The sequence below is a fragment of the Acanthaster planci genome, linkage group LG04 (assembly GCF_054643075.1).
Source record: "Acanthaster planci isolate LZ-2023a linkage group LG04, COTS_SCS, whole genome shotgun sequence".
NCBI classification, from domain to species: domain Eukaryota; kingdom Metazoa; phylum Echinodermata; class Asteroidea; order Valvatida; family Acanthasteridae; genus Acanthaster; species Acanthaster planci.
In genome coordinates, this window is record NC_141780.1 from 3532665 (window position 1) to 3549606 (window position 16942).

The following is a 16942-nucleotide window of genomic DNA, read 5'->3' on the forward strand; positions in this document are numbered from 1 at the left end:
GTGAAAAATATCGGAATACCACTTACTGAGAGACTCTTATATGTAATACTAGAAATTTTGTCGCTCAGTTATTGAGGAACACTTCAGAAAACAACTATTTAATTGTCATAGTAACAGACCCAAAATGACTCAAATAATGTGACTTTAATGTGAAATAAATTTGAAGAACTTTGTGTATATTTCCTGCATCTCTTGTTTCCACGAAGTACATTGATATCCAGTAAATAACAATGCGAAGTCTCTTTTTGACTGCGTTATTGCCATACGGGAATGTAGAATTAAGAATTCTGTTCAAGTGGCTTCACAATCATCATTGCTTTTATGCCAATGAAAACACTGGGAATATATTCATACAATGCACATGTCAAGGTTCTGGATCGATGCTGTTGTTCAGAAGGTCTTCACTGTCAAGGTATCCTTTCTCGTCACTTTCATCACCAAAGACCTCTTTTGACAAGGAGCACCCTATATTACTTCAATGGCATTTGAGGTCATTTACACATTGAATGCCGACTACGAGTATACTTTTAGTCACAAATGTACTGGATTCTGCAACTACCTGAAAGGTACCTATTAAATATGCGCGCATGGGCAGAACACTGTGCAAATGGGAATGCCTTGTCAAATTATGCACGTGGCAGGCAACATGTTAACGGGGGAGCACAAAGCATGAGCAGGAAGCAACAGAGATCGGGCGTCTTTTTCACTTCGCCTGGCCTTCAAAATGCAGTATTTAGGTTACAAAAATAAACTCCACCATTGGGCAGTGTAAAGCTAAAGAGTGACACCTAACATGAGTCAAAAGAGAGCAACAAAAAGCACATAAAATATGCTGAAATTTCACTCAGGGCTTAGAAGAAGGGGAAATGAAACACTTTGCCTAAGCATACCCCATTTGGAAACTAGGATCACACTGATGCTGGCTGACACTGCATGAACACTATGTGGACGATATATGACAACTGGCTGCCTCACATCAAAAAGGTGGGTTAACTTACCCAAATGGTAGCTTCAGAGTTTGCCGAAGGGGAAGACAAGTTTATGAACAGGTGGACGCCCCTTCGACTCGCAGTTATCTCCGGTGAGTACAACTCGTCAAATCCGCCCCATGCAACTCGCACCTGGTGGGTTCAAGCAGTGTTAATTCTGCATCACTAGAAGTCTAAAAGAGTACTTCCTGCCAACTCCTCCCCCCCCTAAAAAACTCTTCTGAGATTCCATTGGCAAGCCATGTCAAAAGGTCCTGTGGCAGTTGGACACTGTGAGAAGGTTTTGAGATGAGACACTAGAATGAAAACTGCTGGCTTTTCTAATACAGACCTTAGTGATTTGGGACAATTCTCCTCTAAGGGTGATAAGTTTTCTGAACTGTTTTCTGATCAACTTTCTTGCCACGGCAGCATTAGACATAGCCGCCACATTTTGAAATGACATCACCCGAGTAAACCAGTTCAGTGGGTGAGTTACTTTTTTTGACCACGCTTGGTCGAGTAATTTGAAGTACAAGGGAAGTGACGACATGCAAATACAGTAACAAATTAAACTTTAAAGTGTCAACAGAAGTAGAAACCATTAAGTGGAACGGTTCTAAAGGGACAATACAACTTTGTATACAAACTTCAACAAGTGACATTTCTTGATAATCTTGTCTGTCAACGCAATGGGCGTAGAAGGGTGCCGTTTAAGAAATCTTTGAACTGACATGGTGGTCACATAATGTTGTCTAAAGTGGATGGGGTGGGGGTGACATGGTGGGTACGGGGGTTTGGCATTGGAAGAGACAAAAGAAACTCACGGCAGTCAGATGAATGGGGTCCTGGTTGATTGATGGCACCTCAAATTGAGACATGAGACCTTCATTGCCTTCTGGGTCATCGGTTTCCATGGCGCCAGCCCACTCTTGAGACGTGCAAGTATCCAGAAAGGATGCAGTACAAGGGGCTGCTCACATTGGATTTGAAAAAATAAAATGTAAAAGCACTGAATCTAAGCCATTTGAGATAGAGGCAATCCAGTAAACAAGTAGATTTGTTAAGCCTTTGTTTTACTATGAACTGTGAATTCAGAGTCACACTGGAGAGCTTTGTCAGCTCATGCGAGTATCGAGTTCAAGTTACAAAATAGACACAATCTTGTACTGTACATAGAGAAATTTCACTGGTGATTTTACTTGGTGTTCATGGGAGAAACATGTCTCTTGTTATAGGCAGTGCTTACACCGTTCTGCAGAGGACACCCAAAGTTTTCTTTTTCGGCATAACTACTGTGAAACAAAATGTTGAGGACGCTGCCCTTGCTCAAAATGAGACTGCTTTATTCTGCTCCTACCTTGGCAGCGTTCTTCAGGGTACACTAGTCTTTCATAGAAAGACATTTCACTGCCTTCATCAGTGTCGCAGAGGGAAACTTCGCCAATGCAGACACCACCGGAACCCTTTGAACGGCTGTAGCAAAAGGTGTGATCTCCATCAAGGCACACTGAACGTGACAGAGGATAAAAGGAAAAGTGACAGACCACCCACGTGCTTGTAGTTATAGCTGATGACTCAATAAGATAGACTAATCAATGAAATGGGAGTCAGGAAAGAAGCAGCAGGGTTTTGAGACAATTTGGCATCATTTATCTGGCACAAAACCTCACTGGAAGAAGCTGCCGAGGCACCTTGAAAAACAGCACATAATGACTGTTAATGGCACACATCAAATTCAGGCGACTGAGGAGGCACTGAAGATTATGTACAGGGTGACCAAACAGTGGCAGATCACAAGGAAGATGCACCCAGTACACCCCCCCCACCACCCACGATATTTTTGATTTTCCTTCAAGAAAGAAACCCTTTTTCAATTCACTACTTTATTTCTGCCTTTTTTGGTAATTGGAATTTGTTTAACTTGATTGAAAATTTGAAACTGCTTATCGCGTCAGTGGGTGTGAGGAAGTCAAAATGATGATTTTGTGCGGTGCAGGGAATACCTTAATCCAATCAAATATTCCCAAATTACATATGAAGTGCTCTTAATCACAGCAACGTATCGACCATAAACTTGAAAAGTGACCAATCTGCGGCAAACTCTTGGTGGTGTGCTGTATTAATCACCCATAATCCATGTCATTACCCTCCAGGAGGCAAACTCCCTCCCGTATATCCGTTGACGAGTAATAAAATGGCCGAACAAGCGTCAGAAGCTATTAAACGGATTTATAAAAGGTCGCCTTTGATATGCCACTGATTGCTAAAAGGATGCCACACTGCATGATATGATAAGTGCTCACTATGCATGCATGCACACTTGGCCTGTACTCACGTGGAATAATGGTTACATTGAATGAGCAGGTCGCAGTGTTTGCTGCGTTATTGACATCAGTGAAGGTGTACACGACTGGGGTGACCCCAATGTCAAAGACACCTTCGGGCTGTTGGGTGAGCCTGGCCTGCGGTCCCTCGGTTCTCAGACTGATCCCCAAGCTGTCGCTAGGTATCCGCCTCACAACCTCAACGGACAGGCTGACGCCCTCGACGGGGCAATTTGTCACAATGATGGGTTCAGCTGCAAAGGAAGTGTGAAAAGAAATTGGTGATGGGTGCATGGTTGTGATTAAGTTTGCTTTGAGGGTGATGGAGCTACTTTTAAGGGTAACACCCATTGACAGTGGCACAGCTAAACAAGGGGAGAAAGGGGTACACATGCCCCCTGCAGATATCTTTCTTCTCCCCCTCCCACTGACATTTTAAAATGCACACTACCTAGGTACAAACCAAAGTAAATTGGTTTTAGATGTCCCCTGAAAAAAATGTTCGCATGCACCCACTACCGCTGCCCTATCACCAAGCATTTGAACGATGGATTTTGGTAGTATTCTCCAATTATGTCATCAAAGTAGAAATTGTCAGAAACACGAAATCCCTAAGCTCATCCAGTTGCTGGTTTGGCTTGGTCATCGTAAAAAGATGAAACTCATGTCAGCCACATGTCCACCTTAGCAACACCATGCAGGCGTACAATTCTTAACCGTTTCATTCAAATAACGGCAGAAACAGTAGAGATCCGAACCACAGCACATTGTTTGACTCGTGAGTGATGAGATGTACGTGGGTTTGAGCCCAACGGGCAAAACACCTCAACACTTGTGCCTGTCTCCATCCCCATTAGCATCAACAGGTGCCTAGGACTAGGAGGGTGCAGATTAGCTTTTTACCCCTGAAAGCAGAGTGATAATTGTAAAGCACAGCTGAGAATTCTTATCACCATTCAGGTAACACAGCTGTCAGACAATGATATCTGGAAACATCTTGAACAAAGGGGTACAGCAATGACAAACAGCATAAAAACCAGTCTTACAGATCCAACATACGTGTAGTACATACAGAAACCAAAAAAAAACAACCCCACACAAGCCACAACGATGGACCTGCTATATAGTGTTGTTGAGGCACAGGAAATTTTGTCATGTTTTAAAGAAGACTTAATAGCAAAGGAAAGCCACCTTTGATGTGAAAAGAGGCAACTTCAATCTCATATAAGATCATATCCCTAGGTTTTCCGGGTTTCAGATTGCACAGGGGTCCGGACAGTCATGCACGGTAACATGACTACCTGATTTCCTAAACGTTTATTGGCATCAGGAAATCCTTCAAAGCGACAAACATCCTGTGGTATGGCAAATCTCAGGGTCAATAGCATCTGGTTGAATTTTCATGTGCAAATTGGGCAGATAATGGAAACTCAGGGGAACAGTGTGTGTTTTGAAGTCATTGTTTCATCTTCCTAATGCAGCTGTCTGCTCAAAATTCAAAGTCTTCCAAACAAGACTCCTTGGCCTCCAGTTTAAAGTGAAAAATCACCAACATCATGCCTGTTCATATAGTTTTAACAGAATGTTCCTGTCTTGGGTCTTTAGAGCTAAAGCTGCCAATAAAAGACCTAGCGCCTTTGCCAGGCTGCATAAACATGGACAACAAAAGGCATCACTGTACTGTAGCCCTCAAAAGTCAGTTACAAACAAAGCCCACCAGTGCCATCTGAATGCATCCCTGCAGATCCTACAAAAACAAGTTAACTTCTGCTGGTTTTACCTTCCACTGTGACTGCAAATGAACACCCGCCGACATTGCCCGCCTGGTCCTCAAACTCATAGCTGATCATGGTCGTTCCCAAGCGAAACCTCTCGCCGGATCGGTGGCTCTGGTTCCTGAGGCGGACTCCTTCATAGGCGTCAAATGTTTGAGGTTCTTCCCATCGGATGGTCTGTCCGTCCCCTCTCCTGTCAACCACAACTGTCATGTTCATGGGGCAGACTACTGTTGGTGCTACGTTATCTGAACACCCAAAAACGGATATGGCAGGGGGAGAAAAATAAAGTATTGTGAATCAGTGGAAAAATTACATGGCTCAAGAATGAAAATGTCAATAAAGAGATGCCTCACGTCCCAACAATTATGTTTTTTGGTAAGCACCACAGAGATGCCATTTTGTTTCCAATGGCTCAAAATCTACATCTATAGCCCCCAAGGAAAAAAATATCTAAATGCCAAAAAATTGCTGATCAAACAAAGATCAGCAATCAGAGTTTTGGTCTTTTCTGTGTAACAAAAGTTGTACAACTTTTCACTGTGTTATTATTTCTTCAATGTCAGAATTAAAAAACGCAGAAAATTTAGAAAGATATATGAAAACCAATGAATAAGGTTCAGTCAAAATCAAGCCAGTAGAAATAAACTGGGGTCGACAAATAATTGTACTTAAGAGGGAAATCTTAACAGGATATTTTAAAATCTTTCACTCTGTGGATGAAAATATTATTCGGGAACAGAATAACACAGTGGTGCAGTTGGTCACAGCAAAACATTATCACAAAATACTTTCCTTTTTTTTGTCATAACTGACTCACCAAATATGACCATCACTGTGAATTGGCATCTTTCTTGGTTGCTCTCGCCGTCAGTGAACAGATAAAGCACGGTTGTATTACCGACTGGGAAGACATCACCGGGGTCATGTGTGCTGCTGACAGTGGTTAAAGTATCCAATACTGATGGTGGTACCCATTCCACAGGCCTTCCACCAAGGGATGTGAATGTCTGAATGTCCGAAGGGCAGTCTTGGATTTGGAAACCTGCAAACAAAGGCAATCAAGACATCAACTAAAATAGTGCAGACATGCATGTAGCCATCGTTTGGCAAGCACAAGGGTTTATCCACTATCAATGCAGGGCGAGGGTTCCCCTTGTTTTCTGTTTTCTCTGAATGACGCAATCTACATTCAGAATTTGAATCTTGGCATGAACAGAAAAAAACCTTTTAAGCTTGTTATAGTTGAGCTCTGAAGACAAATAACACTGCGTTCTGTATGGATGCTTCCATATTTATTTGAACAGATAAAACCAGAGAAAACATGTTTTCCTTAGAGGTGCTCTTTAACTGTTGCTGGACTCATTGGTACCTTCCACAGTGACTGCAAAAGTACAGCCGCCGATGTTGCCTGCCTGGTCCTCAAACTCATAGCTGATCATGGTCGTTCCAAAGGGGAACCTCGCGCCGGATCGGTGGCTCTGATTCCTGAGGCGGACTCCTTCATAGGCGTCAAATGTTTGAGGTTCTTCCCATCGGATGCTCTGTCTGTCTTCGCCGCTATCAGCCTTTGCAGTGATGTTCATAGGGCAGACTACTGTTGGAGGCACGTCATCTGAACAGCCACAAATGGATGGAGTGAGGAGAATTAAAGTATTGCACTTCCATTTAAAGAGAATATTGCTCAAGAATGCATGTCAGTTACGTCAAACAAACAACAAATCTGCCCCATCTCAACAATATCATATTTTGTTTCTAAGAAAGCACCACAGAGAAGCTGGTTTTTTTTAAAGATTTACAGGTATGTGGGGGAAAAATCAAAAATCTAAATTCCAACAATCTGATCGAGTAAATATGAGCATTTGGGATTTTACATATTTCTCAGAGATAAAAGGTTTAACATATTGACAGTGTAATTAATTTCTATAAATGTTAAAATTACAGACAAAGAGTTGAAAAGTTTAAAAGTATAACATCACAACCAAATAAAAACATGGAATAAGTTGCTTTGTGTCTTCCTGAAAATCAAGATACAAAGAGGTAAATCTGGGTAGACAACTGCAATTAATATAGGAATCTGAGCAGAATCTTTCAGAACTTTTTGATTCTGTGGCATTTCAAATCTTATGTGGCAACAAACAAGGAAGAGGACAGGTGGTCACAGCACAAAATGACACAAACTACTTTATTTTGTTTTGTCGTTTACTCACCAAATATGACCATCACTGTGAATTCACATATTTTGAAGTTCTCCACATTGTTGAAGAACAGATAAGACACAGTTGTATTGCCGACTGGGAAGACGTCACCGGGCCTATGTAGGGTGATGTTGCTGATTGAAGCATCTGACACTGACGGTGGTATCCATACCACAGGTGTTTCATTAAAGGATGTGAACGTCTGAATGTCCTCAGGGCAGCCTTGGATTTGGAAATCTGCAAAACAGTACAAATCAAGACACCAACTAAAATGTTACGGATAAAGTCTTTCCTTTTGGGGCTCTTCTATGAGCTTTTTTTTAACGTTTTTTTCACGGTGGAATTTAATTAAACTTACACTGATCTTAATTAATCTTACACCAAGAAGAGGCCTTGTATTATGATGTCATAATAACATCATAAGTCACATGACAAGTTGTTATATATGTAGCTCAATTCTTTGAAGGTCAATATCTCTCAAGGTATGTGTCCGATTAATAAGTTACTTTGGATTCATCTTTCGTTGTACAAATTCTAAAGAAATATTGACATGCTACCGGGATGACACCATTCCTTAATATTTTTTATGAATTGTTTATTTTTCTGAATTTATTCTGCTTGTTGATATATTTCCTAACCAAAACAAGGTATTCTTAAAGTTCTTTTTGCAAGACCTTTGAGAGACAAATTAAGTGCGCAGTTTCGTTGGAAAGTTTGTTGTGACATCAAGATGATATCATCAAAAAAGCAAATTTCTACTTTGCATATTAGAGATTTGCATATTAGAAAGTCAAATTGGCGTAGTAGTTCTTTCCTCGCCTTCCACCTCTGCAGTCCTGGTTCAAATCCTAGACCAGTGAATGTGAGCATTGGGTGTTCAGTCCCTGCTTGATTTTGTGGGTTTGGCCCAGATTCCTCCTCTGGGGTTTTCCTCCCACCTCTAAAACTGTAACTGCTTCTCACTGCCTATTCTCTACAGGTTTCTTCAGACTTGCGAGCGACAGTGCCTAGGGCACTTTTGAGGAATCTTTGGTGTCATAACCAGAAAAATGATTGTCGAATAATAAGTATCCGTTGTCTTGAAACTTGTTGAGAAAATGTATGTGTGCTTCATTGCAAATATGCAAATACATCATGATGATGTCATCGACTGAAATTTGTTCTAGACAATCCCATTGAAAACTGTCAATATATGTAAACAATACTCATCTGCTCATCTGTACGTCGTTGACAACACCTGACAATTGAGCCAATTAAAACTCGATAAGATAAAAATCCTAATATTTCACAGGTTTCAGTTGGCAAAACATCTGAACAGTAATGTACAAAAAAGATATAACTTAGGGAACAGAAGCGAGTTGAAGTCTTTCTACACTAATGTAGCAATCTGTTCAACGTGCAAAAATCCTATCATCCATCTGGAGCATCACCATATTTGGACGGCCTATTGCATCACAAATCTCATGCAGTCTGACCAATCACAAGGCATGCTCTAGTGGTCTGCAACAGATTGTGAGCATTTCCCAACCACAGAGTGCTTTTCGTAAACTTAATTGAAGCATGTGGAACATAAAACACTGACTAAAACTTCCTTTTGCGAAAAACTGATTTGATATAAAAGAGACATTATAAAATCCTCAACTAGACATTCTTATAAAAGGCGTTTGTATTAATATAATTTCAAAATTCATTGTTGCCAACTTGAGATATTTAACGTTGAAGTTGGACGAAAATTGCTGTATGCATAGGGAACAGGGAAAGGTCGCTATGCCCATGTGGTAATACTCCTGACTAACCATGCCAGTATCTGGTGGGAATAGAATAAAGCCTTGTTTGCAACTTGTGGCTGAGGAAATATCTGGGCATTTGGCAGTTTGACATCTGAAAGCATCCCTAGATCCAATGTACTCAACACGTTAACTGCTGCTGGATTCACCGGTACCTTCCACAGTGACTGCAAAAGTGCAACCGCCGACGTTGCCCGCCTGGTCCTCAAACTCGTAGCTGACCACAGTCGTTCCAAGGGAGAACCTCTCGCCAGATCGGTGGCTCTGGTTCCTGAGGCGGACTCCTTCAAAGGTGTCAAAGGTTTCAGGTTCTTCCCAAAAGATACTCCGTCCATCCCCGCCCATGTCTGTGATGTTCCTGGGGCAGACTACTGTTGGTGGTACGTCATCTGAACACCCGCAAATGGATAGATGTGGGGGGAAGTAAAGTATTGTAGATACACTAAGGGTATATTACTCAAGAGTACACATCAACTTCAAACAAACAACAAAGCAGCTCCCTTTTTCAGTATGTATGTTTTGTTCTAAGGAAGAACTACAGAGATGCCATTTTGTCTTCAGGATTTACAGGTATGTCCAACCTTAAGAAAAAATAACAAAATTAAATCTAAATGCCAAAAATCTGATCATGTGAAGATCAACATTGAGTTTTTAGATATTTCTCAAATGAAATTTTAAAATATTTGCTATGTAACTAATTTTTACAAAACAGCAAAATTAAAATGCAATACATCAAAACCAAAGAAAACTTGGAATAAGGTGTTTTGTGTCTTCCTTAAAATTAAGATATAAGGAATTAACTTGGTTAGACAAATAAGTGTCATTAAAATGGGAATCTGAGCAGAATATTTCTGACAATTTCATTCTGTGGAGGAAAATCTTATACAGAAATAAAACCAACAACGGGATAGGTGGTCACAGCAAAAAATTACACCAAACACTTCCTTTCATTTTGTCATTCTAACTCACCAAATATGACCATCACTGTGAATTGACATCTTTCTTGGTTGCTTGCGCCGTCAGTGAACAGATAAAGCACAGTTGTATCACCAACTGGGAAGACATCACCGGGGTCATGTGTGCTGCTGACGGTGGTTAAAGTATCCAATACTGATGGTGGTACCCATTCCACAGGCCTTCCACCAAGGGATGTGAATGTTTGAATGTCCGAGGGGCAATCTTGGATTTGGAAACCTGCAAACAGTGCTAATCAAGATTTTATGAAAAATAACGGTGATTGTCTTCCCATTTTTGGCTTTGTCACAAGTTTTTCATTCTCCCCAGAATCCTTTAGACTTTGCATGTGATTTTTTACAGTGGCACTTTTTATCATCTTAACAAACTTCTGAGAAGAAAAGACCTTTCACTTAAAACTTGCACTGAACATTTACACCATAATGATGTCATTACAAGTCACATTATCTCTAAAACCACATGTCTGATTTTAAAATGTATTTTTGGCTACATCCTGGGTTGTACAAGTTGTAAAAAAATTGAAATGACATAAGATGACATCATCACTCAATTTTTTATGAATTATTTTATTTTTGACAAGAGCTCTGTCTCTTAAAGATCTTACAAAAGAATTGAGATTTGTTGAGATATTCGGCCTTGGTGAAAAATTAATTAATGTCATCAAAAAGGCAAGGTTTGTTATGCACACTGGAGATTATCCAGTCCTCTTAACACTCGGTGGGAAGATGTTGTATGAGTGACGCATTGCAGACATGAAAATATTTCAGGATGAAGTCGTCAGTTGATTTTTTTTTCAGAAAGTAACTTTTAGAAGAAATACCCGTCAACCATATGCAAACAATATCTGTTGACCTGTCTTTACCGACTCCGAGCGTAAACGCCAACTGAAACTTACTGAGATAAAGATCCTAATATTTCCTGGGTTTCAGAAGGCACAGAGTCTGGACAGTAATGCACAGCACTACATCCTAATCCCCCAAAATTTAATAACACCAGGAAATCCTTTCCAGGGGAAAGCATCCTGTGATATTGCAAAGCTCATGGTCACTAGTATGTGATTGAATTATATCCTCATGTGTGAATTTGGAGGGCAAGGTGAACTTTTGGGATGAGGATGTGTGTCAAAGTCTTCATACATCAGAAGTACATTCAACAAAATGCAGCCGTCTGTTTGAAACGCAAACTCATATCTCGCCTGTATTTGATGGGAACACAAGAAAGCCATGTGGCTGTAGCATGCAATGCCTGGTTCTTTAGAAATTTGCAAATAAGTACAATGGGCACAGCTGTCAGAACCACAGCAGCCAGTTTCAAACTACCCCCGGAACTGTGGGGTCCGACGTCCGCACCGCCGGTGGGAGCGGAGCGGAGCGGACGTCGGACCCCACAGATCTGGCGGTATTAGCTTCAAACAGGGCTTTATACCAACGACACCCCAAAGCAACACTTTAACTGCTGCTTTCTTTACCTTCCACAGTGACTGCAAAAGTACAGCCGCCGACGTTGCCCGCCTGGTCCTCAAACTCATAGCTGATCATGGTCGTTCCAAGGGGGAGCCTCTCGCCGGATCGGTGGCTCTGGGTCCTTAGTCGGGTTCCCTCACAGACATCAAATATTTGAGGTCCTTCCCAGTTGACAGTCCGTCCGTCCTCCCCCCTGTCAGCAATAACTGTGATGTTCATGGGGCACACTACTGTTGGTGGTGCATTATCTGAACACCCACGAATGGGTATGGAAGGGAAAAATGTTATGAAATAATGAGATTCAATCCCAATCAAACTTACACCACACCAGTTAAAGATCTCAGGCTGAAGATGAGCAAAGAATATACGTCATGATTACATCATCGCAAAACCACAAGCCCGATTAACCTCGTTTCATCCCAAGTTGTGTATTAATGACAAGATATTCTCAAAATTCTTTTGTAAGACCCTTGGGAGACAAATTAGATATATGCAATCTTTGTGGAAATGTTCGTGACTTCATGATAACGTTATCAAAACAGAAAGTTTTTGTTTTGCATAAATTATCCAGTTGTCTTGACACTTGATGGGAAGATGCTGTACGTTTTATGCACTGTATAAAGAGACTTCAAATGATGTAATCGGCTGATTTATAAAAAATATTTATTTTGGCACTTTTTAACGTTAGATTATTTGAAATGCATTAATATAAACTCCTTCACTATCAAAAGTATCCCAAACAATTACATTATGATGACATCATCAAGCAACATGGAGTTTATTGTTTATAACGTTTATTGACAAGTTCCACTTTTCCCTAAAAATTAAATTGCGAGAAAACACTGAAAGCTTTTAATGAAGCAGAAAAGCTATATGCATTTCGTGCCGAGAGGCAACTCTAGTTTTTCCTCAAGTTAAACTTGGAAAGACAACAACCTGAACGACAAAATAAAACCTGAGAAACTTTCCTCAAAGCAATGGCACAGGCCTATATCGGGGGTCAGCGTTGCTGGATGATGCTGCAAGGCCTTATTTTATTCAGGACAGGCCAAGATGGACCGGTACTTGTAAAATAGGCTTGGTGAAAGCATCAAACTGACCAGAGCGCTCCCCCGAGAGAAGGGAAAGCCCCTTTCACACCGCTGCTGGAATGTAGACCTAATCAAAGATTAAGGGACAGGGGATATCTCTTACAAATTATTACAGGGAACAACCTAGTTTAGCCTGTATATGATGTAATCGGGGTGGGTGCTAAAACCCAACCTACATCATTGCTTTGATGGTAAATCCCCAAACAACTTAACAGCTGCCACGGTTTTTTTCACATAAATTCCAGCTTTGAGGTCAGCAGGGGGGTGAGAGGCAAATCCAAAACAGTCTTGGGGCTGAGAAAACCTGGACCTTTTGGGGGGAGGGGGCAAAATGAGGATTTTTATATATCCTTTAATGGCCTAGCTTTATGAGGGGCGACGGACGCTACATTTTGGGGCTTTTGTGTGCTTTTTGAAGAAAGGGAAAAGAAACCACTGCCAAATTTGCACCTTTCTTAAAAATGTTTTTAAGCTCCTTTTGAGACCCCCGGTGTCCGCCTTAGCAGATCAGAGGCGTTGTACCGGCTGCGCGAGTAACTTAGCCTACTTCAATTTACCTTGAATTTGAACAGTTACGTTAAACCTGCAAGTGAAGATTGTGGAATCCACAGTATTTTGCCACTGGTATATGACCACAGTTGATCCAAGGGGAAACGTGTCACCGGGACTGAAGTTTCGATTCCATAAGCGGAGATCTGTCCCAGTCACAGGAGGGTCCTCCCACGAGACAGGCCACCGCTGTGTGCCGGGTGGGGCACACCTTGTCACATCAGCGGGGCAGGGCACCATGGTTCCTAAAAATTTCACCATAAACAAATTGCTTACAACGTGGTACCATAAAAGTGACTTAACCTCCCACTAAAACTACTTGTCAACAGGTGTCAAGTTAACAGAGTAATGCTGAAACTGACCGCTAAATAAATTGTCCCAAGCCCCAGTCCAATGGGGCACAGAACCTGTGTGCAGAAACCGTGCACCCTCCTCATCAAATGTGACCACAAGAAAGCCATTCCACACGCATGAGCTATTCTGTCAATGGTGTCATTGCAGTACTAAGTCCAAGTAACTTGGACTCTACAAATTGCTTCTTTTAACATTATTTTGGAACTGATCAGGCTATTTGAAGCAAGATATGGAATGGAGAGAACCCTTTTGTGTTGGTCATTGTTTGATTGGAATCTCAGGAATTCTTTTCAGACACCTAGGGGGTGTAGTCTACAGGGATTGGAAATTGGAGGGGGATGACCTATCCGTCCTGTATTTTGTTGGGTCAGGCGACAGGAAAGTCCACCCTCGATCTTCCCTTCCATCGATTTCACTCAAATAGCTCATACACTGGTCCTACCCAAAATTAAAATCTTCAGAATTCCCCTGCAAAACTGTCCGTAAACTGCCTAATGCACCCACTGTAAGATTCAGCCTAGTGGGAATAGGGAAAATCACTTGGCGGTAAGGGTTACTCATGCTCATATATTACAGAAGAAGAAAAGAGAAATTCCCCATCTAAATTGGAAACGCTCGTTTGGCTAGTGTGTGTATGGCAAAGAAGAGGGAGCCGAAATCGTTTACCGCGCACTCGGTGGCGTAATTACGCGGGGGCCGGGGAGATGTCCCCCAGCGGATGCCCGTGCCCCCAGGTACCCCCCTTTGAAATTTATGACTTTAAAACTTCCAAAGAGGGAAAGAGGAAATCGGCTCGGGCGAAAAATACCGAAGCGAGCGGCATGTTGTTTGTGCAAAATGTTCCACTGTAGCTCAAAATCCTTTCTTGCCTCAAAAGAGGACCTTTTAGTCGCGTAGGGGGAGGGCACGCGTTCTGTGCCCCCCCCCCGTTACGGGCCTGATTTCAGCAGGATTTAATTAAAGAGCTGCAACTACCAGGTTTTTCTAAAGTAATTCTGAGGCAACAGAGGCTTGTCTCCGGTAGCCATTTGAAAGAGCACCCCCTTCCCAAAAAACTTTGAGGCCATCGAACCTAAAAAATACGTGATGTTAAAAGGGAGCATACTACGCGGGGAGGGGTAACGGGTCACGACGTCCCCCCCCCATTATAGGCCTACAAATAAATACAAATTGGAGCAGTCTTTCTTTGAAAATGAAAAGAGGCGATTCTAGTCTCTTTCATTTCATTTCCTTCCAAAAGCGTTTAAAAAGCTTCACAAAAATCCATGTCAGTTGTTTTAAGAGTTTTTTTCAAAATCCGAATCCCCAAGTGATATTGGATCCCATATCCTCCCAAAGTTGATTCAGGATCCGCCTTTGCTCTGAGTTGGCGGTCCTCGGTGTATCCGGGTTTAAATTGGCGGTGAATCCGGGCAGCGACGACCCCTGGTGGAAATAACAGATGCGATGTCCGTATAAGCCACGTGCTAGCTGCTGCATGTAGGTAGGGCCAATTTCGTAAGTTTTCTCAGTTCAAGTCGCAAGAACATCACCCACATTCTCAGAGAGCTAGTCTCCACTGTAATATTCGCCACTGCTAAAAACATATATATACCCGTTGGCCTTGCAACCAACATCCGGGTTTTTACCCAGGCGGGTGAGAACGGCTAACTGTCGGCCGGCACTCCTTTGTTTGCCAGAGCCACAAAACCTGGGTTCAAACATTTGGTATTAGTTTGAATAAGAGCACAAAGTGAAGTTTTATATAATTTTGTACCCGGTGTTCAAATCGAAGTACATTTCGAACAGGATTTGAAATTGCTCGAAATCCATTCTAAGGACGGTGAATGGGTGAGGTAAAATAGGTTTGGCCGCAGGCTACATTTTGAACCTATCGATCATCACTGAAAATGTTACGTTTCCGGCAGGAACAATTCTGATCGTAAATATCACAGACTGCACTCAGTTCACTTGGACTTTTAACACGAAGTGGGAATAAACTAAATCTAAATTAATCTAAATTCGCCAGTTGAGATACACGTAGCGTAATAATGTTTTTATTATAAGAACAAATCACTGCTTTCCAAGATCCCATTTCGGGTGAGTTCCGGAATTTCGAATACTTTATACTGTCATGGTCTTATCACCGCTGTAAGGTGTCATTACCTGGCGTTGTCTGTGCCGCTGGCGGTGGTGGGGTTATTGCAGCGCATCCAAACATCATTTTGATTGCAAACACGGCCAAAAAAGCCAAAGACCGCATCTCGCTGGTCGGTGGTAAAGCTGACAGTCAGTGGAGTGGAAAATCAACCAAAGTCGATGGCAAAGATGATGTCCTTTAAGCGCTCTTCCTGGCAAATGACTGAGCTACCCACGATGACATCGTTTACGTTTTTATTTCTTACGCTGCACGGAGTGTGCCACAGTTACTTGCATTTCATTTTCAACAGGAAAGACCACGCGGTGTGGAGAAGTTACAACGGCTTCCTGTTTCAGCTGTACCGAGGGGAAAAAAAGGTCATAGAATTCTGCAACACAGCGGAACTCAGCGATTGCATCGTCTTGGTGTCCAGTAAAGAACAGATCCGGGTGTCGTGTGAGATTGTTCGGGGAAAATAGAACCACAAGTTTGTACGGGCGAACACGTAAATCCATTTTGCCCGCGCCTCATCCATTGTTATTAATGTTTGCTATCAGTTAATATAACAGTTTATGCGGTGTCAGTGAGAAACACGTTACCTCTCCGTTTCGCCGGATCTAGATCGTGGGTCCATAGGCCTACACATTATAGGTTCGATTCCAATGACCAAAATACTGAAATCAAATCAATGATTATACACGAGGCATTCTGCATAATTTTAGCTGCCTTTCTCTGGGCCTAATTAAGTACCAGTTGTACACAGACCGTGGTGTCATAAGTTTAGAAGTCCTAAACAGCCCAAACCACTAGTACAGACAGTTCACAAAAGTATAGTGAGCCGATAGTTTCAATACCTTTTGTGAGTCTCTACTGACAGAATCTCATCACTTATGGGCCTTCGTTCTAAACCACGGACTCTTTACCACGATCAAGTCATTTTAGGATTAAAATAGGAATTCGTTTTAATACAATGTAGTGTAACTTTAACACAAGGCGTGAAGTTGTTCAACTGGCGAAACTCACCAGAAAAAAATAAACGTATTCTTATTTACCCAAGCACATACAAAATCCCTCGGGATCCTAGCTTAACATAGACACAGGATGTCCCATGCTAATGCTTGCCTGGATATCAACGGGCAAGGTGCGAGCATGGAGAGCACGTCATCATAACCGCTGTAATTGCATGGTGCGACTGCGACATTCCATCTTCAATATTTGAAGAGATTACTTTTCATTTATTTCTGTAACTCAGTGTGAATGAACTGATTTCCTTCATTTTTTCAGTCCAAAGAGCTCTCCACCCTCTTATTTACGTTCTGACTGGTCAGAAAATACT

General features: G+C 41.8%; 1 protein-coding gene across 3 annotated transcripts in view; it reads right to left on the bottom strand.

The window, feature by feature from the left end:
- Positions 1-16814, bottom strand: part of LOC110983688 (uncharacterized) — a 29924-nt gene extending 13110 nt beyond the window's left edge. Inside the window, exons 1-13 of one of the 3 annotated variants that reach the window (XM_087135717.1) lie at positions 15633-16814; positions 13142-13378; positions 11499-11741; positions 10025-10261; positions 9211-9444; positions 7281-7505; positions 6443-6685; positions 5891-6115; positions 5076-5318; positions 3307-3549; positions 2329-2478; positions 1796-1941; positions 999-1121 (exon numbers count right to left, since the gene is read on the bottom strand). In XM_087135717.1, coding sequence (XP_086991843.1) covers positions 999-1121; positions 1796-1941; positions 2329-2478; positions 3307-3549; positions 5076-5318; positions 5891-6115; positions 6443-6685; positions 7281-7505; positions 9211-9444; positions 10025-10261; positions 11499-11741; positions 13142-13378; positions 15633-15729 — 2646 coding nt within the window. In that variant the 5' untranslated portion in view covers positions 15730-16814. The remainder of the gene's footprint in view (positions 1-998; positions 1122-1795; positions 1942-2328; positions 2479-3306; positions 3550-5075; positions 5319-5890; positions 6116-6442; positions 6686-7280; positions 7506-9210; positions 9445-10024; positions 10262-11498; positions 11742-13141; positions 13379-15632) is intronic. The other 2 variants (XM_087135718.1, XM_087135719.1) reach the window with 2 other exon arrangements.
- Positions 16815-16942: the final 128 nt, after the last annotated feature.